The 16,390-nt window shown below is 43.6% G+C and overlaps 1 protein-coding gene across 3 annotated transcripts; it reads right to left on the bottom strand.

The window, feature by feature from the left end:
* Positions 1–10,101: 10,101 nt before the first annotated feature.
* Positions 10,102–15,469, bottom strand: LOC138626995 (neurogenic differentiation factor 2-like). 3 transcript variants are annotated; one of them, XM_069709025.1, is made up of 2 exons: positions 15,446–15,469; positions 10,102–12,455 (listed from the first exon to the last, which is right to left on the bottom strand). In XM_069709025.1, exon 2 carries the CDS (start codon positions 12,446–12,448, stop codon positions 11,381–11,383), a length of 1,068 nt encoding a protein of 355 aa, XP_069565126.1. In that variant the 5' UTR covers positions 12,449–12,455; positions 15,446–15,469; the 3' UTR covers positions 10,102–11,380. The 3 variants fall into 3 exon arrangements, with proteins under 3 accessions (XP_069565126.1, XP_069565123.1, XP_069565125.1); XM_069709022.1 differs by lacking the exon at positions 15,446–15,469 and adding an exon at positions 14,959–15,407; XM_069709024.1 differs by lacking the exon at positions 15,446–15,469 and adding an exon at positions 13,418–14,554.
* Between the last annotated feature and the right edge of the window lie 921 nt (positions 15,470–16,390).

A 16,390-nucleotide genomic window follows, 5' to 3' on the forward strand; every position in this document is an offset into this window, starting at 1 on the left:
TGAGCAATGCCTGTCACATTGTCATTAACACATTTTTATTATAAGAATATTAATTGTAGCCGCTGCAATTAAAGCTGAAAATAGTTTCTTCAATTTTTTTCCTTTCATGCTTTTTCAGTTGACATTTAAAAAGCAAGTGTTGTAAAAAAAAAAAAAAAAAAAAAATGGATAACGCAATAAAACGCAATGCGCTCATTTTAACACTCGGTGGTGACTTCCTCCTTTCGAGTCCCACGTCGAGGTTCACGCGCAGATTTTTCGGTGCATTTTCGACCTCACAAAAATAAGGTTTCCGAGTTCCCGGCAGTCGTTGCTCTTAACATCCAGACCCAAGCTGACCCTGACCGGCTTGTGTCGGGATACACGGACACTTGTTTGTTGCCACAGAGCAATCCTGCAGATTTCGGACATGTTGGTGGACAGAGTTGAATGCAGAGAGAGTCCCGGCTGGAGCTCACGAGCCTTTTGGCTCGCTTTCAGTCACTGAACACACTTGAAATCGACATGACATTGATCATCTGATATAAATATCTCATTTAATAGGAGGCTTTAAAAGAGGAGGATATTCTGGCGTGAATGGGAAATCTCCACACACCACTGGATCCGGGGAGGAAATCAAAATACGGTGAAATAGCGACAGCTCATGCATTTTATTTTGATTCTGGAAAACATTTCTGAGATAAAGGACAAGTGACAATTGCCTGATGATTTGTGGTAGTTAAATTATACTTCTGCTAACGGCCTATGAATAACAAACACGGCACCCCCCCTACCCCCCCCGACACGTTAACATTGTCATGAATGCAATAACACAGAGGGGAATGAGGGGCAGCCTGGTACTGATTGTGCAACCACACGGTAATGAATGGCTAATGTGCTGGTGCAGAGGAGACGTTAATGCCATCCTAATTCCCTTTCCGCTCAGAGCGCGGCGTTGTGTCCTGAGCCTGTTAATCTGAACCCTTTAAACCTTTAATCTGGGGAATCTTTTAGACACACACACGCACACGCACACGCACACAGACAACCTGTCAGTGCCTTGTAAAAAAGCACATACCTGTCACACCTCTCCCCGTCTGACTCCCCCTCTGTCTCAGACACACGTGACATATTGAGTGCCTGCAGCGAGATTCTTCCCCATGAGCGGCATTCCAGAGCAGGCCGTCCCAGGGGAGCGGGAGAGTGGGGCCGGGGCAGTAGTGGGTGGGGGGGACGGGGGGACGGGAGGGGAGAGGAGAGGAGGGGGCGGGGGCGCGTTAATGCAAAGGTCTGGTTTGATGGGATGATTGGAAGAGGAAGAGTGTTAGTCGTGTTCAAAGTGTGTGTTCACAGAGTGAATTTAGCTGAACAACAAGCGCCTCCGCTCCACTTTCCACACATTTTGATCTCTCGCTGGATGAACAAAGAGGGAAAGAGAAAGACTCAAAGCAAACAGGTTACGGGGACACGCGTATGAACGACATACCGCCGCTACAACATGAGCAATTAATAAGCTGTTCCAGGGAAACTTTGCTCAGGAGCCAGTTTTGTCAACAACAACAACAACAACCAAGACAATGCAAGTAAAAATAGGTCTGGATGAGGAGGACCAAATCCAATATCGGGATACTTTGGACCGAATACCTCGATATTGATATTGCAATGGTACTGTATGACTGTTGGTGCTTTCGCAAAATATTTACAGAGATTTTTTTGTGTGGATATAATGAGGAGGTGGGTAAAAAGTCAAATACAAGAACCGCCTGAGTAGTTCAGAAAATGACATCATTTTACTGCAATACCTTGAAAACCAGGAGAAGACCACACGTATGCCATATCACAATTTTACACTATCCACAATTTAAGACAATATCTAGTCTCATATCCCAATATCTATTTCATATCAATACAATATAAAGCCCAGACCCAAGGACAACTTGATTAACTGATGAAAGTGCAATTTACACTGATGCTCTTAAAGACCGGTGAAATGCATAATACGTATGAAACGAAACCAGGATGTCGGAAAATACACCGAATACCAAAGAACACTTCACAGGTTTCACAGCTGCGGACACGAAACACCCTTTAAAATATTCGGTGGAGCATCTGGGCGTCTTAATTCAATCACTCAGCACTTTTTAAGGTACTAAATACACCAAACAGGGGATAACCTTCACTCTGAAGTAAAGTTTGAACTCTCCTCCTGGTTCCTTCCCCGACTCATTTTCTGTGATTTGTATTCCTTTTTGTTGTTGTTTTGTTTTAGTGTCCTCTGTAGATATTCCATGCCTTTACAACACATTTTCAGACCAGGAGGCTGTGATTGTGGTTTGGGAACAATGAGCACAGAGATGCCGTTGTGCGCGGCAACCTGTTTCCACGCAGCATCGCCTGTTTTGAACCGATTTTTTTTTCTTTCCTGTTCCTTGTTTTCTCCCTGCAGAACACACGGAGTGCAGTTTTTCCGGGCCTTTCCGCCGTGAGTCCGCTGATCGCGTCTCTCTGCTCAACTGGATCACAACGGGGACGCCGTGTGCGTGAGCGGAGACACACTGTGCGTGTGCATTTTTGTCACATTATCTAATCTTTTTTTTTTTAATTTTTTTTTTTACCTCTCTCCTCTTTCTCTCCCTTTGTCCTCGCTCCTCTCTCCTCATCTTCTCCTGAGCGTCGGTTAATATTTCATTTGCTTTGCCGTCTTCGCAGGCTGGTACATTAACCAGCGGTGCCAGTCGAGCTCTCTGCTTGTGGCTGTCTGTATAAAAATAAACACACTCTAGTTGTAATGAACAGATGTCACAGAATTTAAACGTGCACCACCACCACCACCACCACCCCCCTCCTCCTCCTCCTCCTCCTCCTCCTCCTCCTCCTCCTCCTCCACACACACACACACACACACACACACACACACACACACACACACACACACACACACACACACACACACACACACACACACACACACACACACACACACACTCTCTCTTCTTCTTCTTCTTCTTCTTCTTCTTCTTCTTCCTCTTCCTCGGCATTCTTGCATAAAGCCGCGCATGCATGCGTGCACTCCCCGCAACGCTCCCGCATCCGCACGTATTGGAGAAAACACGAAATAGCAAAAGGAGCTTGAAAAACACTGTTGAACGTCGACAGAAAGTCTCTTATACATGTATTCCCGTGTGAGCTCTCTGCTGGCAGAGGTTCATGCATGGCAGACATTGTGTTTCTCTGCCAGTCTCTTCCTTGCTGTCTCTATTTTCCTCTCTCTTCCCCCTCCCCTCCCTCCCTCCCTCCCTCCCTCTCTCCCTCTCTGTCTGTCTGTCTGTCTATCTGTTCGTCTGACAGCAGGGTAACACTGTGGTCATTTTACAGACTATTTTCATGAGGTCCTCCCATCCACTTCGCAGAACCAGCCTGTCATCCCACAACCCCCGGCGGCATCGTCAGAACCCATTTTTGGTACTGTGAGGGAAGGGATGGGCACAAGTGTGTGTGTGTGTGTGTGTGTGTGTGTGTGTGTGTGTGTGTGTGTGTGTGTGTGTGTGTGTGTGTGTGTGTGTGTGTGTGTGTGTGTGTGTGTGTGTGTGTGTGTGTGTGTGTCCACCCCCCTTGTCACTCCCGCTCTTTTTCCCACTGAGCGTGTGCCAGCTCTCTGTGTTTGCTGGCTGACAGGACCGAAGGAGAGACGATTGTTCTCTACCTACCCAGAGACCCTCTCCTGCCAAGGCTGAGATGAAATCCTTTCTATAGCGCTAACTCCTCGCAGTCGGGCATCTCGCAGCAAAACACACACCATCGCTGCTCCGGGTGGGAGGGCGATAGCACGCTAAAAAGTCAAGCAGATACACCGAGGTCGTTTTTCTATTCTTTCTTCTAGCAGCCAGTCCTGTTTAAAACGTATCTTTTAAATATTCTTTGAATAGGCTCGGTGTATAAGTGTCGGTCTAATTGACTGCACATTTACAGCTTGGAACGTCCTGAAATTCAATGACCTGTTCTTGATCCTCTGGAATGATCTGGCCTCATTTCAAGATGATCAGAATGAAATGAAATAGTTGTTCAACATAATGTTGTATATATCAAATGTTCTTCATTTTCTATTTACAAATTCTCTGACAGGTTGATGACTGAATCTTTGCCCATTTGAGTTTATACCTCACTTCATTTTGCCATCTCTAGTCCAGCAAGTTTTAGTTTTTCAATTTAAATGCATTTTAAACCAGTGAGTGAATCAAAGGATTTTGTTTCAGAAAATTCTTGACAAGTTACTGCTTTAAAAAAAATATATATATAAGGTCACTTGTTAATAAACCTTTAATCTCAGCTCAAGGCTGAAATTCAAATTCAAGGTTAAAGGTCAATTTATAATCCATAAGAGATATAAATTACTGCGCTCCCATCCTATCAATCGACGCTGATAACTGCAGAAGCTCAGATCTTTTTCAGGAAAGAAAAAGTGTCAGTCAGATCTGCAGCAAACAACTCTGAAGTTGTTTCAAATTGGGTGGAGATGAGGTGAGGATGCTGAGGGACAGAGCCGGTCAGCCCCGTGATGACAGGAGAGGCGGGCAACCGGAGATTAAAGGTGACGGCGAGAAGCGGAGACGAAGGGATGAAGGAGAAGGGAGAGATGAAAGGCAAACGGGGAGGAGAGGTGCGGAGGTCGTCCGGGGGGTGATCAGTGAGGTGGATGCGATGCCATCTGACAGGTCCAGCTGGGAGACTGCCCGCCCCCCAGCGCTGCAAACTGGTCAATATGGAGGCCAATTACTGCTGCCCATGTGACCAGGGCATCATCCAACCCTATCATAACACACACGCACGCACACACGCGCGTGCGCACGCCATCTGTGCAGACCAGCAACGACCCTCCCTCCCTCCCCCTCTCTCCCTCCCCCTCTGATCCAGTTGCGTCCCCGTGCACGCTCCTACTTAACCTCCTAAACAGGGGCCGGCCACGCCCCGCCGCCGGACTGGGCCTCCGTGAGGACGGCGGTGAGCTGCCGGACAGGTCATGACGCGAGCTTCCGTTCGCACTCCCGAGTCAAACTATCTAAAACAAACGCTCCTCATCCCGGAAACATCTGGCACCAGCCGAACCCCGGCAAAACCTATCTGGCCACCCGCCAAAGGCCTGAAACCTACCTGGCGCTCACCCGGATCTCCACCTCTGTCTTTTTCACCCACCACCCAGTGGTTCATCCCTGCCCCACATCTACCCTCCAACCTCCTACCCCCCCCCCCCCCCCACACACACACACACACACCGCCCCTTTCCTCCTCCTTGTTTCTCCCTTGGCAGAACCTCCAGCATTAGCGCACTCTCAGGTTTCGCTCCTGCCCCGTCTTCTGCCCCACCGCCCGTATACACACCCCGCCATTGTGTGATAACAAACAGATGTTGTGGAATTTCCTCCGAATGGACTGCCAGTGACAGCCCTGCTCCCTTGTCTGGCTGTGTGTGTGTGTGTGTGTGTGTGTGTGTGTGTGTGTGTGTGTGTGTGTGTGTGTGTGTGTGTGTGTGTGTGTGTGTGTGTGAGAGAGTGGGGGGTGGGAGAAAGGTGGAGGGGGGGGGGGCAAACCGACAGAGTCTGGCACAGAGGTTGGCCGAAGTCTGCGCTATTGTTTCCTCCAACTGTACACATGTGGAACATTTCAGTTTTGCAGGTGCCAGAGAAGTTAGCAGCAGTGTTGTGTGTTTTTACGCCTTTTCATTCTTGCAAATTCTTTTTTTTTTTTTTTTTTGCAGACATAAATTATTCAAATGCATGTGTGATCAGTGTGTGTGTGTGTGTGTTTTAAATCAAAGCTGTGCCTCATGTTTTGGTTTTAATCATTGACAGATTGCAAATGCTCAATCTCCTGACCAGATTATACCCCCTCACACACACACACACACACACACACACGCACACACACACGCACACACACACGCGCGCGCGCTCAGCATTGAATCCTAAACGCTTATATTCCCCGCATATTTTGTATACATAATCATCTCATCATTTTGCCGAAAGCCTCGGTTATTATTTTAGCTCCACGTTAATTGGAATTCACACCATAGTACTTGTGACATTTTGATAATCGCACTATTGACTGTTATGTCGGACAAACACTCTTGATTTTTTTTTTTTTTTTTTTCCTTTACCAAGTTGAGTGAGAAAATGAGTGGGCATGAACATGATAATTTAAACAGCGAGATTCATTCACTCACTTTTTATCCTGAGTGGAGCACAGAGTGTCACTGGAAGTTTTCTTTTTTTTCTTTTTTTTTTTTTTCTTAAGTCAGACTGGCTGAGACTTTGCTGTAAATGTAACTTAGCCAGACTTTTATTTGGTAAATGATGTATTAAAGGATTAAATCCACAAAAAACGGTAGTTGTTTTTTTTTTTTTTTTGTGGAAATATAAAGTGAAGAGCCTGAAATCTCTCAGCTGGTGAGAGAATTTACAAAACACCTGTGAATTCCTTCATATTTGGTATTAACATAACACAATGTATAATTTTATTGAAGAAATCTGTGACATACATGTAATTAAAGAATTAGCTAGCTTGACAATATTGCACATTTTGTTTATGCCAATATCATTTCACACACTCACACACACACACACCTGTAATTTTCAATATATCTAAAATCATAAACTTGTTTTGCTTCAATAACTAACAGTTATACGTTTGCAAAAAATAAAAACAGGTTGCCCATTTGACAGATTTGCTCTCTTTACTTCAATAAAAGTATTTTTCCCTTCAAAACTGGAACATTTTGCAAACCGCTTCCAAATTTTCATCAAACTTAATCCAAATTTAATTTTTTTTTTCCTGTAAAATTTGGCTTCCGTGTGTGTGTGTGTGTGTGTGTGTGTGTGTGTGTGTGTGTGTGTGTGTGTGTGTGTGTGTGTGTGTGTGTGTGTGTGTGTGGGCCATCGCACTAATTTGTTGCAAGGTTATACCACATGTAAGGACACAACCGCAGTTAACTTCCAAGGATGCAGCACAGCCTTCTTTTCAATGCACCAGCTCATGTACAACATAACATTAGAGGGAAATATGCATATTCATAGGACCTTTCTCTTCACAAAAATGCCTTAGTGCTGCGTCTCTGCCTGCGTGTGTGTTTATGCGTATGTGTGTTGGAGGGTTACTCGGGATGAGCGTTCTCGTTTTTAAACGTCCTGGATAATGAACAGATGCTGCAAAAATTAGGAAAGAAACATCGACTCCTCCCAGCAGTGCCACTTTGGCCCGGTGAACTGGCACACTGGCGCACACACTGGGTTGTCCTCTCCGGAGCTCCTGGTGCTGCTGCTGGGGAACATTAAGGGACTTGGCACGGCTCTCCATCGCCAGCCTGCCAGGCTCTCTCTCTCTCTCTCTCTTTCTCTCTCTTTCTTTCTCTCTCTCTCTCTCTCTCTCTCTCTCTCTCTCTCACACACACACACACACACACACACACACACACACACTCTCACTCTCACCGGACTGTGGAGGAAGAGGAGGAGGTGGTGTGGGGGGTTATTTTGATAGATGCCCTCTCCCACTGCTGGCTGGCTTCACTTTTGGATTGACTCCTCCCGAAATTCATGCAGCTTCTTTTTTTTTGTTTTTTACTTTGCTGATGAGGCCAAAAAATAATATAGCGGCCTAAAACTAACACAAAAGTGTAACACACACACACACAAAAACCCCGGAGTGGTTTGAAACCCATAACCTGAACCAGCTCGGCAGGACTTCTGGTTTGATTCCCAACAGGGACTCTCACTGCACTCAAGCTGAAGAGGCAGCCAAATGGAACATGTTGTATAAGACAGTTTTTTTTTTTTTCTAAATTGAATTTCGACTGGTGAAATTTATTAAAGTAAAAAATAAAAACCACTAAGTAAATCATAATTTGTCCACCGGTTAAAAATGATTGTCTACAGTCAATCTTACTTGCACGATCTACAAAATATTCTGATAATATTTCTCTATTACTGAACGAAAAAACTGCTGCAGCCTAAACTAAAAGAGCAAGACTTTTTTTTCAATATTTTCTCAGTATTTATATTTTTAATTAAAAATTGAGATGTGTATCTCTTTTTTTTCTTTTCTTTTCTTTTTTTTTTTGAGAGAAGGCCCGGCATTAACAATTAAATTTTTTCGTTGCAACACACGCTACAGGCTGCATTTCATGTAATTTAAATGATCTTTCATAAACCGACTGAAGACTTTGTTGATTTGTTGGTTAAAATTCGCCTATAATTTACTGTAACCTGCATTTTAACCGTGTTGAAATTTTTAACTGAAGCTGATTCAAAAATACGTATTTTCTATTAATGTATGCCTTTTATACGAGAACGGGCTTTTTTTTTTTTGCTTTTCTTTAATGATCTTGTCTGTTCTTTAAACTTTCAAACCTGCATTTAAGAAATGGAATTCCTGTGGACACGCTCGTGGAAGCACCGATAACAGACAGGAAATTATCAGCAAGTAGTCCTGTGCTGCTTTTCCCCTTTAAAATTCATATTTGTAATTTGTATCTTTTAAGATCAAAATTGAACTTTTGGATAGCTAAAAACTTCAAGTTTTATTTTTAATTAGCCGAAAGAAAATCTGAGTTCATCTGTATTGCATTTATTGGTATTAGTCTTCGTATTGATGTGACTCACCATCTCCCGCCACCCAAAGCCTGCGTGTGTCCTTACAGCAGAGAGCACCCAGGACATTTTGGGGAACATATGGGTCCCGGGGCAGCGCTCCAAACCCAGCCGGGGTGGCAACGGCTGCCCCTTGCACTGTGTGTGTGTGTGTGTGTGTGTGTGTGTGTGTGTGTGTGTGTGTGTGTGAGAGTGAGAGAGTGTGTGTGTGAGAGTGAGAGAGAGAGAGAGAGTGTGTGTGTGTGAGAGTGTGTTTGGACACCGTTTTTTTTTTTTTTTTAAATGGATATTTATATATTCATGAAAGATTAGTTATGAACTTTCCCTATGTGCTTAGTTAACACAGCTTCTGTGAGTGTCATGGTTTATATAACCAATGTAATTCATTTAAACACCTGATTATATATTAACATTTCCATATGAGTCAATTTTTTTAAAAGTATTACATAAATATAAGATGTGTGTTTTGAGGTTAAAAGACTCTACCTCCTTATTTAAATCTGATGTTTAAACTTTATCAACAAATACAGTTTTTAAATAACGAATATTTTGCATTTTTCATTGTTTTCAGAGCAGCTTTTTTCCCCTCTTCTCTGCGAGGTTCATCGTTTTATTTACAGAATCTAAAGCACATTTTCAACAAGTACCTTCACAACTAAATTATCACTAATCTCGTGAATGTCTAAGACATCGAAAACATTTTTTTTATAACTGACTGAAAGTGTGTTTTTAGTGTTTTTGACCTGTTAACATTAGACTAAGTGCATTGAGGAGACCTGGTGTGAGACCAAAGGACCTGCATGCATAATGCATTTGTTATTTTTGGGATACAATATCAAAATAACCCCTACGATTCATTAATCAGTTTATAAAGCATACTGGATGAGAATATAAAGATCATTGCGTTTTACATTATGTTGAACTCTGAGTTAAAACTCACCGCCTGGACCAAACAGCAGGTGCAAGAGCTGTCCGTGGTGCTGAAAAAACACACTCTTCCCTCCCATTTTACATTACTGGTCAAGAAACCAAGGTCCAATCAGCTTGTGGATTAAATCTAAATCCAAATGTCTTCACCACAGCTGCTGAAGTCCACACAGGTCAATTCAAATCATTCCATGCATTTTTTTTTTAAAGGCTGCTTTGTAAATTGGAGCTGCTTGCCAGGCAAAAATGACGCATTGGCACCATTTCATTGCATTGGGGAGGATGGCAACACTGCTCTCTCCCTCCTGTCCTATTTTATAAGAAAAAGGCCCCGAGGCTCCGAGGAACTCCTGCAGGTTGTGGCACCAGGCCTGGTCAGACTCATATTATCCAGGCTATGGTTTTTTTTTAATTTTTAATTTTTTTATCTAAAGGCACCAAGCCATCCTTTAATAACTCAAGCCATATAAAGCCATAAATTCAATCTAAAATCCTTCAGTGACGGAAAATCGAAAGTTAATTCATACGTCATGTTCAATAAGTGATATAAAAACAATCAATGTGCACAGTCTCATTTATTGTCATTTTATTTTACCACACAGTTGTTTGAATACAAAGTTGAAAGACTTGAATTTTATGGAAAAAAACAAAACAATGCTCAACACAGGGTTCCCTTCATTTTCAAAGACTATTAACATTAATTACAAAAAACAACACAATAAATACGTGCAATAATAATAATAATAATAATAAACTGAATCAGCACTGCAGATTGCAAATAACAAATATTCAACCAAAAAAATGACGTGAAATCAAAATAGTGCAATGCCTCAAATAGAAGAAAATATGTAATTTCATGATTAAAAGTAAAAACTAAAACAAGAAAATGTGTGATTTCAGTGTATTTAATGATTTTTTTTTTTTTTTTTTTTTAGATGTCTAACATTTTGGCCAGAATGTTTTTCATGGGTATTATTTCCAGTGTGTGTGTGTGTGTGTGTGTGTGTGTGTGTGTGTGTGTGTGTGTGTGTGTGTGTGTGTGTGTGGGTGGGTGGATGTGTTTGTGTGTGTACTTTTGTCTGAGCGCACCCGTGCGTGCAGCAACAGTGCTGATGAAACATACAGTGTCTTTCTGGGCCTCGTTGCCCGCTCTGTGGTCTCGTTGGGTTTTGCATAGATGCGAAACGATTGATTTGCTGGAGAACAGATTCTTCTAAAACAACCCAGCCAGCACATTTTTTTTTTTTTCTGAGTTCAGCATTTCCCTCTGCATTCTTTTATTCTTCAAAAACCACAACCTCCTAAATCTCACAATTGCAGGCGAGCAAATGTGATTTGCATTAGCTTGTTTTATTGGTGTATTTCTAATTTCATTAGAAAGCCACCACCAGTGTGCGTGTGGAACAAAGCTGCAGCCAGCGATGTAGTGGTACATAAATAAGTGGGTAAACTTTGACTTCCAGCCATCAAAATGCAAACAACCACCGATACAAACACAAATCACACATTAAAAATATTAACTTTTTTTTAAATTTTTTTTGATTATTATTCCCTTGTCGTCGCAAATCTTGATATGATTTGTTTATCAAATTTCACCCTAAAACGCTGGATGAATTCTATTGCGCAACATAAAATCGTGGGTTGGATGGATTACCCTCCACTACATCCCTGACTATAGCAAAAACACAAAGTTAAGACACCAAATTAAAAAGATAAACACTAATGGTACACGAGTGAATCTCCAGAATGCCTAAATCCTGGCGGGTACGCTTTGTCAAAAAGTGTGCCGTGGATAGATTGTTGATTGCAAGGGGACGCACGATAGGCTTCGTCATTTAATTGTGAAAAAACGCGTTCAGTTCATCATACGCGGGGGGCCTTTCGTGGTGTAAGTGCATGTCGTGGTAAGGCAGGACGTTTTCAGAGTGAATGCCGCTCCGGGCCCCTGAGGAGCCAAACACCAGGTTGTGGGCTCCGGCGGGTCTGGAGCCAGGCAGGCCGGAGTAATGCATAGAATAGTGGTACCCCTTCTCGTTGTCTGGGGACGCGGAGCCTTGGTGCTTCACGGAAAAGTTGCCATTGACGCATAAGGGCGGACTGAGAGGCCCCTCATACTCGGGGCTGTTGTACTCCGGGGATCCACTCCCACCATACGAGTCGTAAGCCGAGCAATAGCCGTGCGTCCTCAGCGGGTGCGAGTTCGAGCCTGGCTGGCAGTGGGGGCTGGACAGACGCGCGCTCTGGTACGGGTAGGAATGCATGGAGAAGGAGCCGGACCCGTACCTGCCCCCCTCCGGACACTGCTGCTCAGTGATGAAGTTGCGGGAGTTCAGCTGCAGGCATCCCGCCACCAGGTTGGTCGTGGGCTGGGAGAGTCCCTTGCACAGCGTCTGGACGTAGGCCACAAGGTCGGGCCTTTTCCCAGAGCGCAATATCTCCGACAGGGCCCAGATATAGTTTTTGGCCAGACGCAGTGTCTCGATTTTGGACAGTTTTTGCGTTTTGGAGTAGCAGGGCACCACTTTACGCAGATTGTCGAGCGCAGAATTCAGGTCGTGCATGCGGGTCCGCTCTCGTGCGTTGGCCTTTACCCGCCGCATCTTGGAGCGCTCGACCCGGGCCGGGGTCATTTTGCGCTTCTTGGGGCCCCTTTTCTTGGGCCTGTCCCCCTCTGTGTCCTCCCCGTCGTCTTCTTCCTCCACCTCGTCGTCCTCGTCGTCTTCCTCGGCATGCTCAGAGTGTGTCCGGCTGTCTCCTCTCAGATCAGAGGACTCCATGTCGTCCTGGGTGTCCTGGTCATCATCTTTGATGTTGGAATCGTCGTCGTCGCTGTCTTCTGCCCAGCCGGAGTATTTCTGCACGTCGGGAAGCAGCGAAGGGTCACTGAAAAGCCTCGTCAACATTGTGGCTCTGGTTCGAGAGAAAGAAAATCGAAAATTAGGCCTCACAAAGGGCAGTGAATTCACAGTGTAGGATGTGGCTGTGAGGACATGTCTGCTCCCAATATCTCCAATTACACTCGCAAAATCTTAAAAACTCACTATTACGCACTTCACCATAAACATCCAAATACTGGACCGATAGAAATATCACATATTCTTAAGATGAAATCTTTCATTTCGAGGTGTAGAGTGAATCTTTGTTTTTGTCCCCCAAAGGACAAAAAGTGTAAATCTGTGTAAAAGAAAAAAAAAAAAAAAAAAAAAAAGAAGAAATAAAAGAGGAATAAATGAGCCCTCAAAGCTCTGCGCTGGGTTACAGCCAGACGGATCCCCATTTAATTCCCTGCTGTCATCCGTGTGCCCTGTCGCGTCCTCTCGCAGCGGGTCCCAGCGGCAGGGGCCACATTACAGGTCCCATGGGGGCCCCCACTTTCACTCCTCCTGACGCCCATATACACTCCTGGCTGCATTCCAGCACTATTCATCCACACTACGCACCTCTCCTTGGTGCAGGCAACAAAAAGGATTTTTTTTTTTTTTTTTAATTTAATTGATAGGCTGGAACTCCGTTTAAAGTCTGGCTGATTATTGAATTAAGGCGTTTATACATATCTTAAATCAAGCTGAACAAGGGCTTTGAGAACACATTTAATAGAATAACCTTTGAGAAATAACCAGAAGAATTGTTTACACCTCGAAAAAAAGAAAATGTGTTAAATGTCAATGCAGCCATCATAATGATAATAATAGTAATAATAATAATAATAATAATAAAAACAATTGATAGTAAAAAAAAAAAAAAAGTGATTAAAAATAAATAAAATCCCTACAGTCTAGTTAGAATGATCCTCTATTAACTACAAACAATTAACCATGAAAGAAACGTGTTAATTTAAACATCTGAAAAACGAAAATAAATTGATCGCCTACCAGTTATCCATCAAATGGAGTCCCATCCCAGAAAAAAAAAAATTAGTACAGAGAGACGAAGTGATCTTTGACAGATTCAATAAGCCTCGATTGGCTTCCTCCTTCCCTTCTATTCTGATGCTGTAGTGCAGCAGCAGATAGACTTGCAGCCCATCATGGTAAGGTAGGCTGTGATGGTTGGTTAATTATCTCGGGGGGTGTGCCAGGGGCAAAATCTAGTTTTTAAATCTCAGGCTCAGGAGGCTCGCTCAATTAGAAGAAAAAAAAAAACCACCCCACAACAACGTTTAATTAACAGACCGTGCAGCTTACACGAAATAGATTTCACACGCAATTCAGTATGCACGAGTGCACGATTTCAAAGCACTTTTTTAAGTCAGCGATAACCTTTTACAGATGGAAATCGCTTGTATCCTTTTAGCCCTCGTTAAAAATATATATATATATATTAAAAAAAAAAAAAAAACACAAGTCGTGAAACACAAATGTCCAATCTTGGAAAAAGCTTCCATTTGCTCTACTGAAACAGCACTGGCTGTGGCTTTAAACAATGTTATGCCGAGATAGATTGCTGAAGATAAAAGCGGACAAACAGAGATAAATCATGCTGCAGACTGCCTGTCACACTCGATGGCGTTGTCCCACCCTTTCATTTGCTACGAGACTGAACGTGCAAATCATCGACAAATTCATCAATAAATCTCCCATTAAGCCCGACGACGTCCTTCGTTGAGGCAAACGAGCTGACATTAAAGAAAAAGAAGAAGAAGAAAAAAAAATCTTCCAAAGGAATTCTTATTGTTCACACTCTTTGTCTTTTGTCTCTCAGATTCAAGGTCCCAGACGCAGGAATCTCTAAATCAAATTAGTGGTCCGATATGATCTATTTACGCGCTGCCATCCGGGGCTCCTCCGGTCCTCAGGACCTGCTGCCTGTAAAGGATCCTGGAGGTACCGGGACCGGGACCGGGAGACGGCTTGCTTCTTTGACTCGAGCCTGTGCTATTTTGATCATATTTTTTTTTATAATCCAGGTAGATTTGGGTGTCAGAAGTTGAAGGGCAAGAAGAGCGAGCGAGGGAGTGAGGAGATAAGTGTGCACGCGCCCGTGCGTAAGCCAATAAACTGACAAACATGGAAATAACCCCCCCATGTCAATGTATTCATGACATTTTTTTTTTTTTTTTTTTGTCAGACTGGGTTTCAAAGTGTGTCATCGCCAGAATGGACATTTTTTTTTTTTAAAGAGGCTGCATGTCCTGGATCGATGCGAACATACCAGAACAAAGTCACAGAGACTGAAGGCGACTAGATTTCCATGTGGATTCATGCCAAATAGATTAACCTTCTGGTTGAATAATTATTCCCTATAAAACAAGATATTAAAAGTGTATTAGGACAACGTGAACACTTGACATTAAAATGCATTCGTTTATCTGTTAATTGGATTAATTTTCTCCTCCATTTTGGACGGGCACCTCAGCATCCCCGGATTTTTTTTTTTTTTTTTTTTTTCTTCCAGCTATGTTGTTCCAACTTACCTCGGCTCGGGCTCTTCACAGGGGATGGGAGGCGCGCACACACACACACACACACACACACACACACACACACACACACACACACACACACACACACACACACACACACACACAAAAAGCACGCGCGAGAGTTTCAGACCATCTTCAGGGACCGCGCGAGCGAGCGAACGAACCTCCGCTCTCTGTCGGTGTAATAGGTGCAGGGAAGCGCGCGGGCTTTCTTTCACTGCCGGTGTTGATGGGTTGTTTTAGTGGCGCTTCTCTCCCCGAGCACGCGCACTCGAATAACCGGAGCCTACGAACGAACGTGCGTCTTGGCGTGTCTGTGTGTATATGTGCGAGCGAGCGAGCGAGCGAGCGAGGGAGTGAGCGAGCGAGCGAGCATGTATGCATGTGTGCAATATGCACGTGTGTGTGTGTGTGTGTGTGTGTGTGTGTGGAAGTGCGCGTGTGGCAACCGTGAGCTACCGGGGACGGGGTTACATACCAGCTAAGGCTGTGATGCCAGCGCCCATATGGCTGGCACGTCACCGGCAAGAGCCATCACATGAGAGCCCGGTGATTGACATGCGCCCGCATTCGGAGAGATTTGCCCTCCCGGGGGAAGAGAGACACACACAGAGAGAGAGAGAGAGAGAGAGAGAGAGGAGGAGGAGGTGGAGGTGGAGGAGGAGGAGGAGGAGGAGGGCTCAGCCATCTGTCACCGCGCTAGCGCTCACACAGCCAGAAAAAAAGGAGGAAAAACAGAAGAGAGAGGGAGAAAATAAAATGGTGGAACAACAAAACTCATCATTGTTGACCTGTGCGGCTGTTTCGAGACATGGAGGCTACTTTTTATTTTTTATTTTTTATAATTCTCTTTTCTTAAAAAAAAAAAAAAAAAAAAAGAAGAAACCTGAGGATTTTCTAATTCACCTGCCAAACTCACGAGTCAGTGTTTTTTTGTGTGTGTTTTTTTTTTTTTTATTACAATTGAGAGGTGAGCTGCACAGATTTCCCAGCAGTCACAGTGAGGAAGATGATATTAAACGAAGTGAATGTACAACGAAGTGTGTAAGGTCAATGTATAATCATATACTTCCTAAAAGTGGTGGTCACACCTCAGGGTCACTCATATAAGCTATATAAATATAATTAGCATAAAGTGACAGTACAGTAGGATGACCTCGAGGTAAACAAGAGCTGCTATAAATATACACACAAGCAATCAATCAATCAATCAATCAATCAATTACCCTCTTTTGAAGACTATCCTCATATACAAGTGTTGGGGAGATAATACGATATTACTGTATAAAGCCTATTATACAATAACATCAATTAACTCTTCAGCAAATGAATGGAGGTGAACTGGTTTGTTTAGTTGCTGGATTTTTTTTTTTTTTTACCCTCCACCACATCCCCGGTTCAGAAAGATGAGTTGGGGTAGGGG

Source organism: Brachyistius frenatus, unplaced genomic scaffold (genome assembly GCF_029030835.1).
Source record: "Brachyistius frenatus isolate BFR_SWC_R1_liver_20210118 unplaced genomic scaffold, ASM2903083v1 Contig_80, whole genome shotgun sequence".
Lineage (NCBI taxonomy): Eukaryota > Metazoa > Chordata > Actinopteri > Embiotocidae > Brachyistius > Brachyistius frenatus.

What these genes read in the sequence shown, in the direction of transcription:
- LOC138626995 (XM_069709025.1), bottom strand. Translation starts at nt 12,448, where the DNA reads ATGTTGACGAGGCTTTTCAGTGACCCTTCGCTGCTTCCCGACGTGCAG.